Source organism: Nannospalax galili, unplaced genomic scaffold, assembly GCF_000622305.1.
Source record: "Nannospalax galili isolate Female #2095 unplaced genomic scaffold, S.galili_v1.0 scaffold227, whole genome shotgun sequence".
Lineage (NCBI taxonomy): Eukaryota > Metazoa > Chordata > Mammalia > Rodentia > Spalacidae > Nannospalax > Nannospalax galili.
Genome location: NW_008360303.1, coordinates 10688148 through 10710839, shown reverse-complemented (window position 1 = coordinate 10710839; position 22692 = coordinate 10688148). Strand labels below are relative to the sequence as shown.

The window sequence follows — 22692 nt, the reverse complement described above, 5'->3', positions numbered from 1 at the left end:
GAACATAGCACAACATAATGTCTGTCTCCTTTTAATGTTATTTGTAGGTATTACACATTTTTAGATACTGCTTCCTTATATAAAATTTTCATGGATTGGCTCTTGTGCACATTAAAACTCAGGCTTTCGGGCCGGGCGTGGTGGCGCACGCCTTTAATCCCAGCACTCGGGAGGCAGAGGCAGGCGGATCTCTGTAAGTTCAAGGCCAGCCTGGTCTACATAGTGAGTGCCAGGACAGCTAGGACTACAGGGAGACCCTGTCTCAAAAAGACAGAAAAACAAAAACACAGGCTTTCATTTTGTTTAGTAAGTTTTACCCATTTAACTCTATAAAAGATGACTTCTTTGTTTTCTGTTGTGTTACAGAGTTTTCAAGGTTAGCCTGCCATTTTTGTCCTTGTGCAGAGATCTTTTGGTGGAGAATTTAGAGATAAGGCTATTGTAGCTTGTAGGTCTTGTACCCTAGAGAAAAAAAGCATTGTTCATTGCTTTGAACAGAGTGTGATTTGAACGTGGTTTAACCATACCCTGCCACTGACGAACGATATAGCAGTGAATTCTACAACTCCATGGAAACAGATTGTTTTCTAAGCAAACCAATTTTCAGTGTTTAACAAACTTTGAGGTTATTCAATTAGGAGCTTGAGAAATGATTTGTAGTAGTAGATCTTTCACACAAATTTGATTCTTCTGATGTGTCTTTGCTTATGTACCTTTGAAAATTTTTTAGGGAATTATAGCCTTTAAAATATCAAAGTAAGGGAAAATTACGTAAGGACTGGGTCCTATAGATGCCATTTTTGTGTGGTTTATTAGTATTCTGAGTTCTCTTGTATAAAAATTAAATCTGAAATATTTCTTTAATTTGCAGCATTTGGCCCTGGCTGATTTCTCTTTTAAATAGTTTCCATCCTCATGAAGATGATCTCTCAAATACTAATGGTAAGGACTGTTTAAATCATGTATTGTTGCTGTGGTTCTCCATCACTAATGGTGAGTTGAAAGCTAGAGATTTCTTTGACTTTAAATTCAATATTTCAAAAGGGACTTGAAGCTCTGGTACCAATTAAGTGGTTAGAAGTAGAAATACTGTTCTTCGATTCTTTCAGCACTTTAACTGATAACTGCATTTGAATAGGAGCTTAGTGAGTACAAGCCAAACCTTAAAATTTCACTCATTGTCTTCTGTTTCTTTTCATCACTAGTTGATGGTGGTGGTTGTTGTTTCGGGAATAATATGAACTGTGATCTGCCAAATACGTACTCATCACAGAAAATGTGGCACATGCAAGCTTGAAAAGCAGAAATTGCCAATAGTCCTCTCATAGTATGATAGTTTGTATTGTCTGCCCTATAGCATATGTTCTTTAGGCCTTTTTCTGTGTATGTAAGTACAGAAGAAGAAACATTGGTGTCCAATACAGCTTTATACATGCATCTTAACTTTAACAGTCTAAGACTTAACGTTTTCTTTCGCTGCTAACCACAGTTTTTACTGGCTTCATGGCATTTTACCTGTTTACGTATCATAATTTGTCCACTCTGGCTTTGAAATTTTCCTCATCGTGGAGCTGGGGAGCTAACTCAGTAAGTTGCTTGCCTCTTAAGTATGAGGGCCCGAGTTCAATCCCCAGAACCCATGTTAAAAATGCCTGGTGTGCCTATTGTCCCACTGGGGAAGTGGAAACAAGAGGATCCCTAGGGCTCCCTTGCCAACCAGCCTAGCCTACTTGGTGAGCTCCAGCAATCTGCCTCAAAGGAGGTAGGCAACATTCCCAAGTATGACACCTGAGATTCTCTTCTGGCCCCCATAGCCACGTGGAGACACACATGGATAATTTTAAGATACTTAAAATACTTACAGATAGTGCTGTACTGTGTAACGTGTAGCTTGATCCTTTCTGATTATTCTTCAGTTAACTCACGAGTCCTCATGTGGTCATTTGCAAGTGAGTTACCTGGATCTTGTTACAATTTAGAATGTTTGGGATAGTGCCCAAGAGTCTGTATTTCTTGTAAGCTCTCAGGGATGTCAGTGGTGTCACTGAGGAACTTAAAGGCCCGTAGCTAGCCTAAACATTGGGATCACTATGTCTGATCTGAAGCTCTGAGTTCTTAAGACTGATTTTTAAAAAAGTTCCTCATGCATAGAACCTGAGCATTGGGTATTTGGTGCATGTTGGGGAGGTGTCTGAGTCCCAAAGTTTGGTAACTTATGTTTACCAGGATTACAGTGCAGAAGGACATTTTAGATTCTTCCTGTATCTCTTTGTTTTGTATTTATTCACTTTTTTCATTTAGTGAGCATTGCTCTACCAAATAATAGAATTTGTAATTAAAACATTTAGAACTTTTGATTTTTTTTCTCTCCCCTTCTTTAGCCACCCCACTTCCAGAGGAGTTTGAGTTACAAGGATTCTTGGCTTTAAGACCATCTTTCAGGTAGGAGCTATGAAGGTTTGTTTTGTTGCTGGAAATTGTGTATTAAAACTTAGAGGAATCTGGATTAGATACAGAGGAACCTTTAATCTATTACAACTGTGTCTTATTTTCTTTTTCTTTTTTACATTTGTGTAAAAACCCATGTGTGCATGGGTTTATGTGGAGGTTAAAGGACAATTTGCTGGATCAGGTCTTGCCTTTGATCCTGTGGGTTCCAGCGATTAAACTCAAGTCCTCAGACTTAGTGGCAAGCACCTTTACCTGCTCAGCCATCTCATCAACCTTTGTGTCTTATGTCTTGTTTTCTATAAACTACTAATGAAAGTTTGTTGATGTGTAATAGATTTCTGTGGGTCATACCTTTTAATTCCTGTATCATGTCAGTGTGAAGTTATTTTAAAGAAACATAGGACAAAGGAATAAAAAATTGTGCTCCCAAGTGATAATTGTGAATTCTAACCTTTAGACTTTTGTTGAATTAAGAGAAATCACAAACGGGAATGTTTTATTTTATTTTTGGAGGCAGAGGCTCCCTGACTCTGGCTACTGACTGGCCTGGTGCCTGATTACATAAACTATGCTGGCCTCAAACATGCAGCCGTCCTCCTTGGCATCTCAAGGACTGAGATTATAGGCAAAAACTGCTATACTTAGTGAGAACTGAATTTTAATTATAGGTTATTACTTGACATTTTTCATATCAATAGTAATGATAGGAGCTGTGTAGAAGACTCAGTGGGTAAGAGTACTTGCTGTGCAGGCCTGGGAACCTGAGTTCTGATCCTCAGTATTCACACAAAAAGCTGAGCATGGCTGTCTCTGTCTGTAATCCCAGTAATGTTGATTGGTGGTTAGGGAGGGAGACAGACGAGCTCTCAAGGTCTGAAAAAAACAGTGCGCTCCAGTTCAGTGAGAAACCTTGCTCAAGGGAATAAGGCAAAAAGCAATAGAGTTCTGCTCTGACCTTTCAGTATGGTACACACAGACACATACACACACGCACGCACACCCATCATACACGTGGACATAGAGTTCGCACACAAAATAATTTTTAAAATTTGAATAATGTATTAATGTCTAGGCTATGATCATCTTAATATGTAATATACATATTATCAGATATTTCACATTTTATACTTTTTTTTAATCTAGGGTTTTATGCTAAAACAATTTTTTAAGTAAATGATAATAATAAAGGAAATCTTCTCCCTCCCTCCACAAGTCATCCTTTGCCTGTTCTTTCAGAGGCATAAATTCTTACTACTTACTACTTTACCACCACCACTTCCATCTTTGGTCTTTTCCCTTCTTACTTATCCAAGAGTTGTACTCCGTCTTCTGATCTTCTCCACATTGTTTTTCCAGTATCTTTCACCTCCCCCCTAACCAGCTCTCTTCCTTTAGCCCAGTAACTTCAGAATTACTCTTTTCAAAATTATTCTTTTAAATAAAATAAAATTCATAACCCCCATCTTTGTCTAATGTTGCTATGTTTTTCTCTTTACCATATACTTCTCTTTTTTGTTGTTGTTTTGTTTTAGAGATAGGGTCTCCCTGTAGCTTCAGCTGGGCTGGAGCTCACTGTGTAGACCAGGCTAACCTTGAACTCACAGAGATCTACCTGCCCCTGCCTCCCAAGTGCCGGGTATAAAGGCATGTACCACCATGCCCAGCTACCATAAACTTCTTAAGAGCAGTGTATGCTAACTTTACTGACTTCAGCTTTTAGTCACTTCTCAGCCTGCTACTATTTAAACTATATAGTTACGAATTCTAATGACTTTCTGTTTTTATGAAAGCTAAAATTTTATTTTATGTTAAATACTTTAAACTGCTACATAAGTAGTCCCTGAAGGAAAAAAATGAAAAAGCATCTTAAATTTTATTTTACTTCTAGAAATAGACCTTTTTTTTTTTCAAGCAAGGGCAGAGACGATCCAAGTAACTTTGTTCGTAAATACACTATTTAATATCTTGACAATAGTTCCTTGTTTTTAGGCAAAAAATTTTTTTCAAAGATAATTTTAGCCTTTTAAATTTTCCCCGTGTAGTCCACCAGCACTTCCTTCATGAAGCGTCTTTCCCAGTAGCTCTATAGCAGCCTTTCTGCCTGTCTTTAGTCTTTTCTGTGCCCCATGATCTGGGTGCAGTGGTTCTGCAGGATTCTTTGCTCCCTCTCTTCCTTCTCCCTGGAAATTTGAGCCATCCTTGTTTGGGCCTTCAGCTTTTAACTCTTGGATAAGTCCTAAACTTTCAGTTTTGACCTCTCTTGGAGTTTTGATCACTGACAGTCTGATGTCCCTTACATATGTTAAACTATATTGAGCTTGTATTTTCCTGTTTGGTTAATAATATTTCTTTCTTATCTGTGATGATTGCATTATTCACCAGGCTGGAAGTTAGAAAAGTTCCTATTTCTCCTGGCCTTTTTCATCAGGGCTTATAATTCTGTGACCAGAAATGCCTTTTAGATTTAGCACTTTCAAGTGAGAACTGGTGAGATCCTACAGTGAATATAAAGACGCAGATTTGCCTCTCACCAGTCTCTCTGGTTTTCTTTTTAGCTTGATGTCCAAGTTTTATGCTCTCCAGCTCTTAGTTTCTCAGCCCTATTTTCTGCCACTTCCTTCCCCCATCCCCATTACTTACACATACTGTGCACTCACTGTATCCTTTTTGAATAGCTCTATATTTCTACTCCTCCATATAGCTTGTTCACACTGAACCTAGAACATTCCCTTCTAGTCTTGGCGGTTTTCCAGCCTGAAGGTCTAGCTTTGCTATCACTCTAAAACCATCCCAGTGCTTTTTGGAAGGAGCCCATTCTTTTAGCTTTTGCATAGTTTTTACTGTAATGCTTATCAGACTTAATTGTAATTGCTTATTCTTTTTTACTTTTAAAAATCTTTACTGAGAATTTTATTTATGCATATAAGGTGTTTAGATCAAATCATGCCCACTCCCTCCCCTCCAACACCTCCCATAGCTCCCCATCACTTTTTTCTGACTTCCTCCCTCCCTCCCTGCCTCCTTCCTTCTCTTCCCTCCCTCTCTCCCTTCTTTGGGGCTTTTTGCTACTCTAACATTCACCCCTCTGAAGAGGGAACCCTAAAATCTTTTAAGGATTAGGTAAGAGCTCCCAACATTTTTGGCCTTTGGAACAAAGTATGTTGTTAAGAGGCCTAAGGACATTTTGACTTTTACCCAAGAAACTGGCTATTATTCTTTGGGGTCTTTTTTTACCCCAACTGCCTAGCCAATTCCTACCTCCTATTCTTATCACACCATCCTCTGAAGAGGTTACCCAAAGTGAGGATAGGGAATCGGGACGCAGACTGTTCTGGCTTCTTCCATGCTGAACAGGGACGCAGGGTGAGGCAATTGAGGTACCCCTTCAGTGGGTCTATCTAAAAGACTCCCAAACTGCATAACTTTCCTGTAGGGAGAAATAGAAAGTCCTTGACTGGTGAATAGGGGATGTGAAGGAGAAGTAAAGGCAAGAGTAGTTAGCATTACAAGTTCTATATAGGGAACCAGAAAAAAAGTCAGAACAGGGCAAATTTCACATGTTCATATCAGAGTCCATTGGGATTTCTTGACCAGAGCTTCCAAAAGCATTCTCTATTGGGTTCCTCATTTTTCTTTTGTCTGCCAAGGCTGGATTTGAGTGATGGACTCAGGATTTGTTTTCAGGCACTTTGATAGCTGTTGGAGTGGCTAGAATCCGTGTTAGTTCCCTCTCAAAGGCTTCACCATATGGGGAAGGTGGCCCCCCTGAGTTCTCAGCCCCTATGCCAGAGGGAGGCTGGAATAGGCACTCTGGTGGTCTGCTGAGATCTCCATAATTGCTTATTCTTAAAGGTAGAAACCATTTCTCACTTATATTTGTGTGTCCTTTAGCTTCTAGCCTACTTGCTGGCTTTGGGGATGAGGGTGGACAACATCTCATGTAGCCCAGGCTAACCTCAAGCCCACTGTCTTCCTGCCTTCAGCTCCCAAATGCTGGAATTATAGGCATGTATCACCACACCCAACTTAAATAATAGTTTGTTTTACATTTAATGAAGAGAAATCTCAACTTTTTGTACAGATTGATTCATACTTCTCAGGCTTATACACTTTATGAAATTTACACATATTTCTGATTTAGACTAGAATATCAAGTAGACTAACACTATTTTTAAGAGTAGGTACTTCAGAGACCCTTAACAATGTACTGGTTATTTTAAGCAATTATATTTAGAAAGCAGGTGTTTATAAAACTGTATTCTGGGCTTGGGGTTTTATACAGTGAGAGAGTATTTGCCTAGCACAAGCAGGAACCTGGATTCAATCTTCAGGACTTTAAAACAACAAAAATGCTTTATTCTTCAATAACAGAAGAATCTTTCATAACTAAAGCTTGTGAACTGAGTTTCTTAACTTGAAAGTGAAATATAAGTGAAAATGTTACATTAACATAACAAACTTTGTATGTTTTGTTTCTTGTATTTGAAATCTTTAAAAGTGTAAATTCAAACAAATTCAGTTGATTACATGATGTTTCTAGCCTGTATTGGAAACATCTTAAAGCCTTTGCAGTTGATTGCTTGGAAAATCTCTTCAGGGTTTAATTTTCTATAACTTGCTGTGTCCATTTTAGGAACTTGGATTTTTCCAAAGGCCATCAGGGTATTACAGGAGACAAAGAGGGTCAGCAGCGACGAATAAGACAGCAGCGCTTGATCTCTATAGGGAAATGGATTGCTGACAATCAGCCACGGTATGTCCATGGGCCTTCTCGTGTATTCCTTTTTGATCACTTGATCAGCACACACACATCTGCCTCACATGTCTTATAGGCTTTGATGTGAATACTATTGGTTATGAAATAAGGCACTGTTTGTAGCACAACATCTTATGACCCAGTTGATCGTAAAGTTTATTTAAAAGTCTCTTCCTCTCTCTTATACTGCTTATTATCTGTGACAGAATTAGTCTTGCCTTCCTTGTTTATCAGGAGCCTCTGCTCCAATTTCTAAACATCTGTATTAATTGAACTAAACCAGATACTCTCAGATAAGTGATTTGTATGAGCAAGGGCATGCTGGTCACTTTCGGTCAAGACCGAGCAGAATGCTACTAGGGGCTAGTTAAACACAAAGTGGAAATGGTTGTTGGTATAGTGGAAAGAACACTGGTTTTGGAAATCTGAGTCTGAGTTCAGTTCCTACCTGTGTCCTTTGGATCTTCTCAGTGGATTATATCCTTTTTCAGAGCCAGTTACTGTTCTCAGTTTTTATATTCTCCTGTTATACTGAGTGCAGTTAAATGCCTGCTTGTTTAAATGAAGTCATCACCTGAGTTTTAGTTTCCCTATCTATAAAATAAGGATATATAGCTACCTTATCTCAAGGAGTAGTATCTTCAAACATGCTCAGTATTAAATGCAAGTGCAGTTATTGCCAAACACGGAAAGAGCAGAGGAGATACTGTGGTGAGGGAATGTGGTAATGATGGGCTGGAGAGATGGCTCAGAGGTTAAGAACACTGACTGTTCTTGCAGAAGACCTGGGTTCAAATCCCAGCACCCACATGGCAGCTAACAACTGTCCGTAACTCCAGTTCCAGGGGATCCGACAGTCTCTTCTGTCTTCTGCAGGCATTGCACGACATGGGTGCACTTACCTACATGCAGGCAATACACGCATACACATAAAATAAAAATAATAAATAAAAATATTTTTAAAATATTTAGAAATGAGAATCTGAGTTTCTGAGTAGTTCTGCTTGTGTTAGCTGGCTCCACATTGTTATATTCTACTATTTCCTTAATTTTTTAGCCTAAAAGTATATTGACTGTTGGAGCCATAGACAGTTGAGTTACTATGTTTTAAGCTTATGGTTTTAATGTGTGAAATTTTATTTTTTTAGGCTGATGCAGTGTGAAAATGAGGTAGGGAAATTGTTGTTTATCACAGAAATTCCAGAATTAATACTAGAGGACCCCAGTGAAGCCAAAGAGAACCTCATCCTACAAGAAACATCTGTGATAGAGTCACTAGCTGTTGATGGAAGCCCAGGACTGAAATCAGTGCTATCTACGGGCCGAAATCCAAGCAACAACTGTGACACAGGAGAGAAACCAGTGGTTACCTTCAAAGAGAATATTAAGCCACGAGAAGTGAACAGAGACCAAGGAAGAAGTTTTCCTCCCAAAGAGGTGAGAAGGGACTATAGCAAAGGAATAACTGTTACTAAGAATGATGGAAAGAAGGACAACAGCAAGAGGAAAGCTGAAACCAAGAAATGCACCTTAGAAAAGTTACAGGAAACAGGAAAGCAGAGTGTGGCAGTGCAGGTAAGCGGTATTGGAACTATAAAGCAGGTAGAGGAAGGCTCACACAAACGGCAAGGTTTCTCATTTGTTATAAGGACCTGAGCATTGGCCGTCCTGAAGGTTAAGTACATTCTTTGACTGCACAGTAAGGTATGTAAAGAGCTCAGTAGATGGTGGCTTTATCAGTTGCGGGACTTCCTCAAGGGATCCAAATGACGAGTTGTAGAACCACTAGTTCCACATAGAATTGTAGTTTTCTTTGGAAAGTATAATTATCACTTGTGAATATTGAAGAGTTTGGGGGTGGGGGTATAGGATCCAGTAGAACCAAAGGTAATATTGAGGCTTATATAGTTTTTTGTTACTGTTTTCCCCTCAAGATTTCACCGTACAACGTAAAGCTTAATTTTGGAGGGAAAAAAGGGATTCTTTTCCTGACATTTATTTATGCCTGTTCCAGCCAGTGACACTTGGAATGTTATGCTGGCTGATGAAAATTGGTGAAACAAGAACTCAGGTCTCTTGCTGGGAAAAGATAAATACTACTTAGTTATTTTTAATGTTATTTTATACCTTTCCAAAGAGATACTGGTAATTTCATATAAATGCAGAAGGATCCCGACTCTTATTTCATTAATGTTTTAATAACTACTTGAGTAGCTGTATGATTTGTTAGCTTGTTGCAGCAAATTTGTTTGCATGAGGAACCTTACATTGTTGAAAGCAGCTTACAAAGCAACAAACCTTAGGTTTACTTGCCCAGTAGAATTTTTTTGAGAAAAGGAGAAATAGAGTAACTGTTTTCTCTGTGTGTGTGTGCGTGCGTGCATTCGTTCATTCTTGTGTTCATGCTAGTGCACATGTGTACACACAAATGAAGGTCAAGAACCACCTCGGGGGTCATCCTCAGGAAGATCCTCTGCCTCCTTTGAGTGAGGATTCCTCATTAGCTTAGAGCTCACCAGTTAGAATAGACTCGATGGCTAGTGAGCCTTCCCTCCTGAGTCCTTCACCAGCACTGGGGTTATAAATATATACCACTATGTCTGGCATTTTTTGTATGGGTTCCTAAGTCTATAAACCTTTGTTTCTTTTATTGGTAATTTATTTTGATTTTTCTATATTTAACTTAGATAAATTAAAGTATCTTCAACATACCTTGGGCGTGAGGTTTTAAATATTTTTCTTTTTTATTATTTTATTTATTATTTTTACTTTATGTGTATGAGTGATTGCCTGAGTGTGTGTAAATGCACCCCTATCATGCAGTGCCCATGGAGTCAGAAGAGGGCATTGGATTCCCCTGGAACTGGAGCTACAGATGGTTGTTAGCCACCATGTGGGTGCTGGGAATGGAACCCAGGTCCTCAGCAAAAGCAACTGGTGCTCTTAACCGCTGAGCCATCTCTCCAGCCCCAGGTTTTAAATATTTTCTTAGGAATAAGTGCTTCTTTCTGATATGGGAATTACAGGTTTTTATAGTGAGTTTTGCCTCTATTGGTCATAGGTAAAATCCCAGACAGAACTAAGAAAGACTCCAGTGTCTGAAGCCAGGAAAACACCTGTAACTCAAACTCCAAGTCAAGCAAGTAACTCTCAGTTCATCCCTATTCATCACCCTGGAGCCTTCCCTCCTCTGCCCAGTCGACCAGGTAAATAGTTCTGTAATTTCTTCTACCTGATTCTGTTTGTATGGGGTTTTTGGCTGACTCATTGGGTACTTTGTACTCAGAGTGCTAATCCAAATCTATAATGTTGTAAAGTAGAAAGAGATAATAATTTTCCTTAGTGGTTATGAATTATTTTTCATTTCTTTGTAATTCACATACAAGTTCAAGTCTGTTAACCATGAAGAAATTTCTATTTTTAAACATGAGAAGCCACCTTTAGAATACTCCCTGATCACTTTAGTATTTAGAGGAAAAGTAACCACTAGTCTGTATTTCTTAATACTATGTAAACAATTGGCAGTATGGTAGATCTGTTGCTTTTATAATGTGTTATAACCGCCCCCCCCCCAAAAAATTCCCCCCTTTCTTTTGCTGAGTTTCTTTAGAACTAAAGCTATGTTCTTCTGTTTTGAAGGGTTCCCGCCCCCAACATATGTTATCCCCCCTCCTGTGGCATTTTCTATGGGCTCAGGTTACACCTTCCCAGCTGGTGTTTCTGTCCCAGGAACCTTTCTTCAGCCTACAGCTCACTCTCCAGCAGGAAACCAGGTGCAAGCTGGGAAACAGTCCCACATTCCTTACAGCCAGCAACGGCCCTCTGGACCAGGGCCAATGAACCAGGGACCTCAACAATCACAGCCACCTTCCCAGCCACCCCTTACATCTTTACCAGCTCAGCCAACAGCACAGTCTACAAGCCAGTTGCAGGTTCAAACTCTAGCTCAGCAACAATCCCCTACAAAAGTCATGCCAGCTTTGGGGAAAAGCCCGCCTCACCACTCTGGATTCCAGCAGGTAGGTTACAGATGGTAGTCAGCTGTAATAAGGAGAAATGTTGAAATGATTTAGTGTTTGACCATTTAATAAATGTCATTTAAGTTTCTTCCTGCTTAGATTTAACAGTGATTGTGGGAATACAAAAATACTCTTTCTGCTATTAAGAAATTTAAAATGTTTGATTTCTTGCTTTATTTATGAAGGATGATATATTAGGTCTTCTACCTTAACTACTGCTAATTGTTAGCTATATTGAAGATTTTCTATAAAAAATTTATGCAGATATGTATATGAGAGTACATGTGTACTGTGTGATTGTATGGAGGCTGGAGGATAGCCTCAGGTATCACCCTGAAAAATGCCCCCACCTCCAGTGAGACAGGGTCTCTTTTCTCATTTGCTGGAGCTAGCTGGCCCTAGAGGGATCCTCCTGTCTCTACCTCCATAATTCTCCAGTGCTGGGATTACAAACATGCACCACCATACCCAGCAGTCTTGCATGGGTTCTGAGGATGGAATTCAGGTCCTTCCTTTACCAGCTGAGCCAGCCACCCTGCCCCCCAGCCATAAAAATAATTCTTACTTGACCATAAACAACATGGAAATAGAATTTTAATCTTAAAGAGGTGCTAAGATAGATGTGACACCAGTCTTAAATGTCATACCATCCTCACACTTGAAATGGGGGTGGAGGACACAGCATGTGCTCTGTTTCATATACACTTTATTCATTAAACCTCATTAGTAATTGAATTGAAAAGGGATATGCCTATATCTTTACTCAGAATCTCTGTGTATTGAAAAAACTAGAGAATTAGAAAACTTCTGGTTTGCCTGAAGTTTTGTTATAAAATCCCAAAGATTGATTCTGTGACTCTTGAGCATCGATTATAAGTAAGATTGCTATTTATCTTCGTTTTGATGACAGGCACCTCTTTTTTAGTATCAACAGGCAGATGCCTCCAAACAGCTATGGAATCCCCCTCAGGTTCAAGGCCCACTAGGGAAAATCATGCCTGTGAAACAGCCCTACTACCTTCAGACCCAAGACCCTATAAAACTGTTTGAACCATCATTGCAACCTCCTGTAATGCAGCAGCAGCCTCTAGAGAAAAAAATGAAGCCTTTTCCCATGGAGCCATATAACCATAATCCCTCAGAAGTCAAGGTCCCAGAATTCTACTGGGATTCTTCATTCAGCATGGCTGATAACAGAGCTGTAATGACACAGCAACCAAATATGGACCGCAGGAGCAAACGGTCACCAGGAGTCTTCCGTCCAGAGCAGGATCCTGTGCCCAGGATGCCATTTGAGGTGTGTGTCCTTTCTCACATCCAGGTTCTTTGGAGATAAGCCTGGGGTTGCATATCTTTTTGAATTTCTCAACAGATAAATTTGTGTGTGTGTGTGTGTGTGTGTGTGTGTGTGTGTATTGTATTTTTGAGACAGGGTCTCCCTGTAGCCCCAGCTGGCCTGGAACTTACTATGTAGACCAGGCTAGCCTTGAAATCACAGAGGCTCTACCTGCCTCTGCCTCCGAAATTCTGGGATTAAAGGTGTGCGCCACCACACTCAGCCAAGATACAGTATATTTTTAAGTTGACACAAAAATTTATACATATTTGTGAGAAATGGATGTTATAAAGCCCACTTGTAATATAGCGCTTGGCCTCTGAAGTATCAAACGTTTTTTGTTTGGGGAGCTGAAGAATTCAGTAACTGATACTGATCTTTACTGGTCTGACAGAGAATGTCTATTGGCACGGTAGGGAATTCTGAGGCAAAGAGTTACTAGTTGGGCTGAGTCATCTTGGTTTAAAAATAGACTTAATGAGCAGATAAACATATTGCTTCCTGAGTGGAAGAAAGTCAGTCTTGGACAGTGGAATTTCTTTTTCTTGTTCTTTTTATTCAGGAGTGTAACTTTAAGGAGCTGCTCTGTATTCCTTAGCACAGAATATGCTGATCATTTTGCTCCACTGCATTATTTTACTCACTAGTCATATTAACCTTTGATATCCTGCTCTTATTTTTTTTTCCCCCGTTTCGCTATTTCTACGCGATTGGCTGTGTGTCCCTTTGCATTTATGTTTCAGCCTTTTCCTCTGTGGGTACATCTCTCTCACGATTGTGCCTCTACCCTTGGCTTTAGCTGTGTTACACCTAACCATGCTGCTGCTCCTTTGTGCTTTTGTCCCAGATCGCATCTCACAGTGATACTTTCTGTCACTAGGACCCCAAGAGCTCCCCTCTGCTTCCTCCGGACCTGTTAAAGAGTCTGGCTGCCTTGGAGGAAGAGGAAGAGCTGATCTTTTCTAACCCTCCTGATCTTTACCCAGCTCTGCTGGGTCCTCTGGCCTCTCTTCCTGGACGAAGCCTCTTTGTATGTATTGGACATAATTCTGCTTCTTGCTCTAACTACAGCTGCTTTTCTAAGATGCCATTTGAGATGATTAGTATCACTCAATAGCACTTAGTATAGGTAATTTCTTCTTTCTGATGCTTTCCTTCTTTATAGAGACATAAAATATATTTCCATATTGCCCGAAATTAAGCAGAAAATAGCAGTAGAGCATAACCAGTCATTTCTGACTATCTAGTTCCCCAAATTGTAGAGTTGTAGCCAGAATATGTTTCAGCCAGAAAGCGTGCTGCTGCTATGACCATACTCTGTGATGCTGTCTATAACTCACTTTTTTGGTGGCACATCCACCTGGACTCAGAAATTTCAAGTGTTGTGTGATACTGCTTAAGGATAGTGAATTTTTTTTTAAAAAAAAAATCTCAGATGTATTTTAAAAAAAAAAAAAGAAATATGTTTTAGGTTTTTCAACTGACATGATTGAACCGTTTGTAGCTCTTTCTTGTTTGACTCACTGAACCAAAAAGCCCTAATCTAGATTCAGAATTCAAGTCATAAGCAGAATGGGTAACAATGAAGAAAGTTTGTCTGGAAACATGGTTTAAAGTATTAAAAATGAGTAGATAGAGCCGGGCGTGGTGGTGCACACCATTAATACCAGCACTCAGGAGACAGAGGCAGGCAGATCTCTGTGTTCAAGACCAGCCTGGTCTACATAGTGAGTTCCAGGACAGCTGGGGCTACAGGGAGACCCTGTCTCAAAAAGACCAAAAAAATAAATAAATAAAAATGAGTAGATAGGTATGTAAATAACTAGGGTAATATAAAATAAAATGCAAGAGTTGATTAGTGGATTTATTTGAAAATAGTCTTCTAGAACCTGGCATGCAGACCATCATTCTTCAGGCTCATTGGCATTTGCATTGTATTTTATTTACTGTGGGTGTGGGGTATAAAACATGGGAAGGATGGTGTACATCATGAGGGTTCCCACCTCCCTTCCCTTCATCTTAGTACAGCATCAAATGTTTCTGAATTTTTCTAGCTTTTTCTTTCCTATAAACAGAGCAGTAAAGTATTTGCAAGATGAAAATGTATTTATCATAGGATCAGGAAAAATTAAAATGGCCTTGTGATAGTGGCTGCTGTCCCTGGTACTTAAGTAACTTAAGAGTCTGCCTGGTGGGTGGCCGTAGAGGTTTCTTCTCAGGTTAGCAATAAAAGATTCCCTGGAAATGGGAGCATAGGAGCTGCAAAAGCCCAGCTGCTGTGCTGCTGTTCCCTAGCATGTGTGCCTTTCTTTCTGCTTTTCTGATGGTGTGGCTTGAGGGACTGAGGCTGGTGCCTCTCTGTCCACTTGTTTCCTTACCTCTGAATCAGCCTCTTATTCCTTCCCCTTTAGATGGAAATGGAGCTGTTGATGGAACAAGTAGGGGATTTTCAAATTTTTCTCTTTTTTTGCATATTTAGAAAAGGACAGTGAAGAAGATCAGTAGCCCTTCCTATACTTAACATTGTTGACAATGTAATGTATGTGAAAATGCTTTACATGCAGTACATGTTCAGTAAATTATTTTATTAAACACCATTTAATGACAAGCATTAGAGAGATACAACTTTCTTTTTCCTATAACTTTTTTAGAACCAGTAAATGTAAACTCAACTCACAATATTTTAGTATATATTACACCTGCTTAGGAGACATGCAAACAAAATCAGTTGTCAGATGGATTTGAAAGGCTTTTTTAGAGTCATCGGTGTTTTTATATTTTAGGGAGTAAAACAAGATAATTCAGCATCTTTTATAGCTCTTGGTAAGGGGATTCCTGAGGTCATACCTAAAAAACACTCCTGGGACCTGCCAGCATCTCTGAGCTGGACCACATAAGCTGAGAAAAGAGGGTTCTGACTCACCACCTAAGACAGCTGGTACCTAGCTGATATAATAGTATTAACAGATGTTAATTTATATTTCCTAAGTCTTTCAGTTATACTCATTGGACAAATAAACACATGTTTAAATGATGATCTATTACTTTGGCTCTGTATTATCTTACGATTAATAGAAAGTGGAAGGACTCACTTAACTGCTTTTTTTTTCCTGGGACTGTGAAGAAATCCTTATTGGAGAAGCCCTCAGAGCTCATGTCACATTCGTCCTCTTTCCTATCCCTCACCGGATTCTCTCTCAATCAGGTAAATAAAAATAAGAACCTTGTTTTGTGTGTTCATAGTAGGTTGGTATTTATTTTATCCCTTTGTCTCTGATTGGGGTAGACTAATGATCATTATGACTTTGAACCTTTTAATTTCTCATTAATACTGAATTCCTTAGGACTTAGTTGTTCAGTCAAACAAATTATTCACCTTTTTTAACGTGGATGGCTTACGTAGAGCAAAATACAGAGTGAGAGAAAGGCAGAGGGAAAATGAGTATGAAAAATCAGTATGAAAGAAATGAAAGCCTTTAGACGTTTGTCTTGCTAAGAGAACTTTAGGGCAGTCAAGCATCCATGATCATAGCATTGCCTTTATTAAATCTCTTTTTCTAAGAGTATAACTTATGTCATGTCTTTCAGGAAAGACACCCAAATAGTAGTATGTTCAATGAAGTATATGGGAAAAACTTGACGGCCAACTCCAGGGCAGAACTGAACCCCTCTGTGGCCTCCCAGGAAACATCACTGTATTCCCTTTTTGAAGGGACTCCATGGGCTCCATCACTTCCTGCCAGTTCAGGTATCAGCTTGTCCTTAAATTATAAAATTTGCCTTTCCTGTACATTCTATTGACGAAGTATTGGTCAGATTCTGTAATTTTATTTCATTTATTTATTTCGGCCCTTTTGAGACAGGGTCGCCCTGTAGCCCCAGCTGGCCTGGAACTCACTTTGTAGACCAGGCTGGCCTCGAACTCACAGAGATCCACCTGCCTCTGCCTCCCAAGTCTGGTATTAAAGGCATGTGCCACCATGCCCGGCCTAGAGTTTATAATTTGAAAAGGTTTTTAAAAAGTAACTTGAGAAAGAAAAAGAATGGAAAAAAAAAAACCTGACAAAACAAGTTTATACAATGTGAGTGTTCCTAAAAAGCTTTGTGTGTCTAACCAGCAGACTGCAGGGTAAAGTAGCTATGCCTTAGGGTTCTAGTCTCTTATAGTTAGTTGTATGAAAATAAAATTTTTAATCTCAGTTTTATAAAGTCTAATTTTATAATTCTTAAGGTCAAGAGATGGCATTTCTAATGGAAAAAAAGCAGTAAATACTGAAACAGGTCAGAAGTCAGAATTCTACATTTGACAGATCTTTCTACAGTTTGGTTTTGCTTTCTTTTTAGGGCATAGAATATGGCTTGGGTACACAATAAGGCACATTTTTTGTGATCTGGCAGATTGCTTTATGGCCTGTATTTGGCCTTTGCTCCAAAGCCATCTAGTACTTCCAACTGAATTTGGATGATCATCTCTGTAGGAAACATTAGTTCTTGGCATGGTTTATAGAGCATCTTTTGTTTGGTTGGTTGGTTTTGGGTTTTTTTTGGTCTTTTTGAGACGATCTCCCTGTAGCCCCAGCTGTCCTATAACTCACTGTGTAGACTAGGCTGGCCTTGAACTCACAGAGACCCACCTGCCTCTGCCTCCCGAGTGCTGGGATTAAAGGCATGCGCCACCGTGCCCAGCTTTATAGAGCATCTTTTAATGTCCTATGTTGCTCTTATTTAATAGACCATTCAACACCAGCCAGCCAGTCTCCTCATTCCTCTAACCCCAGCAGCCTGCCCAGTTCTCCTCCAACACACAACCATAATTCTGCTCCATTCTCTAATTTTGGACCCATTGGGACACCAGATAACAGAGATAGGAGGCCTGCAGATCGCTGGAAAACTGATAAACCAGGTGAGATCCACGTTTCATTACCCACTGAGGGCAAGTGAAATAACTTGCCTAGAGTTTGGTGTTTGCCAGTGATAAAACATTTTGAGTTCTTACCTGTTTTCATCCCTTAGCTATGGGTGGATTTGGCGTTGATTATCTCTCAGCAGCATCATCTTCTGAGAGCAGTTGGCATCAGGCTAGCACTCCAAGTGGCACCTGGACAGGCCATGGCCCCTCCATGGAGGATTCCTCTGCTGTCCTCATGGAAAGCCTAAAGGTGAGTAGATCTCTAGAAGAAAAAAAAGTCAGTACCCATGTCAGTAGTGAGGCTTACTTAACTTCAGCTCTTGGAATTGATTGATATATATAGCATATGCTGTAGAGTCCTAGAAATAAAACTCTGCTTTTTGATATTCATGAATGGAAGTTGTGATCAAACAACAAAAACCAAGAGTGGAATTTGAGAATTCACTAGCTGTATCAGAAATGTTAAGGGTTTTATTTTTATCCTAAGGTGAAGAAAATTCTAAATCATCTTGGCATTCATTTTGACTAGTTAAGGAATATGTAAAATGTGTTTGCCTAAAACCTCCATAATAAACTTACCCTATGGTACCATATGAGTTTTAGTAAAAGGATTTCACCTCAAACAATTTCAACATACTATGATCCCAGCACTTGCGTGGTAGAGGTCGGAGGAATGATGGTTCTAGGCCAGGCTACACATAGCAAGAGTCTTATCTCAAAACAGAAAAAAACATATAACTGTAATCTCACTGTTTCCAGTTTTAAAATGCTCTTAATAGGAACTAACTGGTCTTAAGAGTCCCATAATGACTTTTTCTTATAGTTACATTGCTTTGGGGGCTTCAGGGACATGTATATATGCCTTTACAGGTGGCCAGGATTTAAAACAAATTCCTATCAGACAACCAAGGCATATGACCTCTGCTGACAGTTTTCTGGGCTGTTTTTCAGTCTATCTGGTCCAGTTCCATGATGCATCCTGGACCTTCCGCTCTGGAGCAGTTGTTAATGCAGCAGAAGCAGAAACAGCAGCGGGGACAAGGCACCATGAACCCTCCACACTGAGGCCACAGTAGCAACTCCAGGAATGAAGGCTCCATAAACCATGGCATGTTGGGTTTGCAGGACTGACCCACACAGTCCTCTGCAGGTGGCAGCCCTCTTGTCTGTTTCTTGCTGTCAAGAGGGTGTAAGTGTTCCACCAGCCCGCAGAGTGTGCACGAAATGTTCACAGTGCAACAAAAAGAAACATCAGGAACTCTCCGTTCCCCCGGGGCTTTCCGGAGGGAGAGAGGAACTGCTGTTTGTCTCACTCAGTTACTGATATCACCGCCTCTCACCTTCTCCACCGTGCATGTCCCCAGCCACATGGGAAGTGAAAGCTGAGAAGGGAAGGCAGATGGGAGAAGCCAGTGGGAACTTACTTCTCAGTCCTTTTTTTCCTCTTTGGGGAATAAAATAGGAATCCACTCTGAGTGCTTTGCTGACTGAGAATGTAGTTGAAATTATTCCTAAACATCTTTTATTGTTATTACTCTCAGTAGCAAAATATCACACTGAATTCTTCCATACACAGGTGTACTTCTAGTCAGTGTGTAGCAAAGACAGTCCCCGTTTGCTGCTCCTGAGAGGTCGGTGGTGACAGGATGGGGAACTGACCTCCTCAGCCAGTGGGAGTGTTCCGTAAGGGAGAGTATAGGCCTCTTACAAGGTTCTGGTAGGCCTTCCTCCAACCTGGAAACTCCAGCAGGGAATGCCCTTCACTCTGTAGGTGCTCGAGCCCAATCGAGGATGCAGTGTGGGTGCTGCTGCTGGGCTAGACTAGCAGGTGACTGCTGTAAGATTTCAAATTAATGTTCTTGATTCCTATACTTTTTGCAGTAGCATAGCAAGCAGTCTCACAGAAGGCAGGCTAGTCCATTCATAGCCTGGCACGCATTTTAATAGGTAGACGCTTTCAGTGTGGTTATTTTTTGTTGGGTTGGTTTTTGTGTCCTCATCCTGCTTCCCAGCCTCTTGCACCCATCTTGTCTCCATCCCTTTTTAACCACATGCTGTATACTAGTAATTGTTTTTATTCCTTACGTGTACAACATCTCGCCAAGAAGCAACAGCATGGGGCCAGCTTTTGGGGCCCAAAAGACAGACTGAAGAGGAAGGAAGTAGCGGTGCCTGCGTAGCCAGGGAAGGGCCTTTGCCCAGCCATGGGCTCCCAGCCTTTACGTGAAGAATGGAATCAAGGCAACAGGGACACATATGCACACTGTGCACAGAAGAAAACACAACGAATGCCACTTTGGAAAAGGCAAAAGAAAAATAAACTTTTTATTTGATATTTATTAGGAGGAAAGAGGACTGAAGGTGTTCTTGTGTCGCAACAGGACAGCATTTCTTTTAGTCACTTCCTGGAAGTAAGATTTGAAGGGGGAATTATGGAAACAATCTAAATGTCCGATTGCTATGCTAGGGGTAGGAATTATTTTCAGAGAGAGCGTGTTCGCGTTCTCTCTCTCTCTCCTCTCTCTCTCTCTCTCTCTCTCGCTCTCTCGCTCTCTCGTCCATTCCCACACATGCCCATCTACTCTTCCAGAGGGAAAGGGCTTTATGGGAGTTATTGCAGAACTTAGCTGGAAAACAGATGCTGAGCACAGCACATCCAGGAGCCCCCATCACTGGGGTCTGGGCAAGCCCAGCAATGAGAAGGGTGAGATGTTGCTCACTGCTCTGCAGGAAGAGTTGTTGTAGCCCCCAGGCTTACTGTATTGCTCTTTAGTTTGACATGGTGTTTGGGTTTTCTTGGTTTGGTTTTGTTTTTGAAAGGTCTGAAAGTGTGAAGCCCCCACTCAATGGCAATATGACACCCTTCGTGCTTCTCTCTAGCTCCTACACTGTGTCCGCCTTTTTCCTCTTCCCTATTTCCCTACTGCCTTTCCCCAGTTTGTGTGTTTAAGCTCTAATTCAGACAGCTGCAACATTCCGGTGTTTGCGACAGCACTGATTCTTGCACCTGAGACAAGCTGACCAGGTTTATCAGCTCCCTCCCAGTAGTGCGCACTTCCCATCTACAGCCCCATTCTGCATGAGAATTCGGTGTTGGAATGTTTTCTGACTCAGGCGGTTTGTCGCCTTACCATCCTCACTGTGGAGTAATGAGGGGGAGGAGAATTTTCACCAGAAACTGGTTTGTGTAGTAAACTTTCTTTTGTGTTTTGTTTTCATTTGGATTTTGTTTTGTTTGGTCTGTCTGTGCAAGATTTGCAGCTGCTGAAATCAGCTTTGCCTTTAATTAAACCATGTTCTCTCCAACCAGATTTGTGTATTGAGTATTTATTTTCTACCTTAAAGAATACAGGATTAAAAACCAATTTAGAATCTCAACTACTCAGAAGTTTTCAGGGAAAAGCAAAGCTGGTCACAACTGGGTTTGCTTGAAGGGTTAATTTTACTTTTCATAGCATTCTAGTGAACTGTTATGGAAAAGGATACATAGAAGTAAACTATCAGAATTTTTAAATAAAGAATGACTTATGTGAAGGTAGTAGCAATCCACTGTTTTTATGCCTATTGTAGCTTTTAATGAAGCAGTTCAGAGATGGTTTGTCTTTGGGCATAAAATGCACTGAATCTGATTAGTGCCAACAACAGTGACTTGGCTTTGCAGTGGCACCTCTCCCAACCTGTCCATTTCCAGTGGCAGCTTCCACAGTGTACAGCTCATTTCTTAACTCCTTTTTCTTGCACCTGCAAACTTGAAAAATACTAGCTATGCTACATATACTTGAGCTACAAGGGGCCGAGGGCAGTAAAGTCCCAAGGGCTACTATTAGGGACTTCTCCCCAGGTTGACCCTGAATCATCACCAGAACAAAACTGGCATTCTATCATGTAGATAATAGTAGTATGAAATGTAAAGTAATAGACTGTCTCTAACAACTGGCTTCCTGAACACAGCTTTTGTCATTCACGTGCTTGTGGCATATATTCAGCATTGAACTCAATAATGTCCCTCTTGGAGAAGGCATAAAAAGTTAATTTTCGGGGCTAGAGAGATGGCTCAGTGGTTAAGAACACTAGTTGTTCTTGCAGAGAAGACCTCAGTTTGAATCCCAGCACCCACATGGCAGCTAACAACTGTCTGTAACTCCAGTCCCAGGGTATCGACAGCCTCTTCTGACCTCCGCGGGCATTGCACAACATGGGTGCACTTACTTACCTGCAGGCAATACACACACATAAAATAAAAATAATAAAAAAATTTTTTTGGTTAATTTTCTATGTGTAGGCTTCTGAATCACATGTAAATTTACACCTCAAGAATCTGTACTATTGGTATAGGTACAAGAAAAAAGTATTCCCACTTAGCTTTTGGACCTTGACACTGGGTATCTTGTTTTATTTTTTATTGGGTGGGTTTTGTTTTTTGTTTTTTGTTTTTTTTTGAGATAGGGTCTCCCTATGTAGCCCTGGCTGGCCTGGAACTCACTGTGTAGACCAGATTAATCTAGAAATCACAGAGCTCTGTCTGCCTCCATTTTTGTAAGGCAAGTCTTTTACTGAGGCATCACACATACTGAGAAGTGCATCAAATTTAAGTGCAGCTCAATGAATTTTCACAAACATCTGGGTAGCCAGCACTCAGAACAAAAATTGTCAGCACCCAAGGAGGACCCCCCCCCCACCATCTGCTTCCGGAAACTTCATGGACTCCTCCCTTTTTCTACCTCAGGAAATCTTCATCCTGAGTTCTTATATTGTGTAAAGGGTTAAATTTTAATAGGGAAATGTTAGGTTAATGAGCACTTCCAAACCGTAACACCTCTGCGTTTAGTATAGACCAGAGATACAAAACTTGCAGACATCAGGTCTTCCTGTTTTCGGCTTTGTAGACTGAAACATCCTAGACTCCAGTGGGAGTGCCTTCCAAATCCTTGGCTGTACATTCTTCAACAAAAGCTTTAGGGAAGATGCCAACTTTCCCTTTACATTCCCCTTCAAGCCATTCTTCATTCACTGATAAAAGGCAAAATGTACATTGGTTACTAAGACCACACAGGAAAATCACCTGAGTATTCTATACCTATGCTTAACTAGTCATCTCCTGTCCCCATATTTGGTAACAGAAGAAAAAGTGATTTGAGGTTAAAGTGAATATGAAGTTTCACCATCTTACCAATTCCTGTTGTAGATAGGATAATGAAGAAGTAAAATATGGGATAAATTA

The 22692-nt window shown here is 40.4% G+C and overlaps 2 protein-coding genes across 10 annotated transcripts in view; one reads left to right on the top strand and one right to left on the bottom strand.

Moving 5' to 3' along the window:
* The window catches only part of Smg7 (SMG7 nonsense mediated mRNA decay factor), a 77339-nt gene extending 56559 nt beyond the window's left edge, over nt 1-20780 (top strand). For 2 of the 9 annotated variants that reach the window (XM_008824302.3, XM_008824295.3), the window contains 13 exons: nt 872-942; nt 2382-2442; nt 7085-7204; nt 8356-8782; nt 10269-10413; nt 10847-11226; nt 12152-12523; nt 13443-13592; nt 15687-15767; nt 16151-16310; nt 17295-17465; nt 17576-17721; nt 18423-19596. In XM_008824302.3, coding sequence (XP_008822524.1) covers nt 872-942; nt 2382-2442; nt 7085-7204; nt 8356-8782; nt 10269-10413; nt 10847-11226; nt 12152-12523; nt 13443-13592; nt 15687-15767; nt 16151-16310; nt 17295-17465; nt 17576-17721; nt 18423-18536 — 2398 coding nt within the window. In that variant the 3' untranslated portion in view covers nt 18537-19596. Of the gene's footprint in view, nt 1-871; nt 943-2381; nt 2443-7084; nt 7205-8355; nt 8783-10268; nt 10414-10846; nt 11227-12151; nt 12524-13442; nt 13593-15686; nt 15768-16150; nt 16311-17294; nt 17466-17575; nt 17722-18422 lie in introns of all 9 variants that reach the window. The other 7 variants (XM_008824301.2, XM_029559225.1, XM_008824299.2 and 4 more) reach the window with 5 other exon arrangements.
* Nucleotides 20781-21698: 918 nt separating this feature from the next.
* Ncf2 (neutrophil cytosolic factor 2) overlaps nt 21699-22692 on the bottom strand; it is a 52577-nt gene continuing 51583 nt past the window's right edge. The window contains exon 17 of the mRNA XM_008824294.3: nt 21699-22481. Within this exon, the coding sequence (XP_008822516.1) occupies nt 22369-22481 (113 nt within the window). The 3' untranslated portion in view covers nt 21699-22368. The remainder of the gene's footprint in view (nt 22482-22692) is intronic.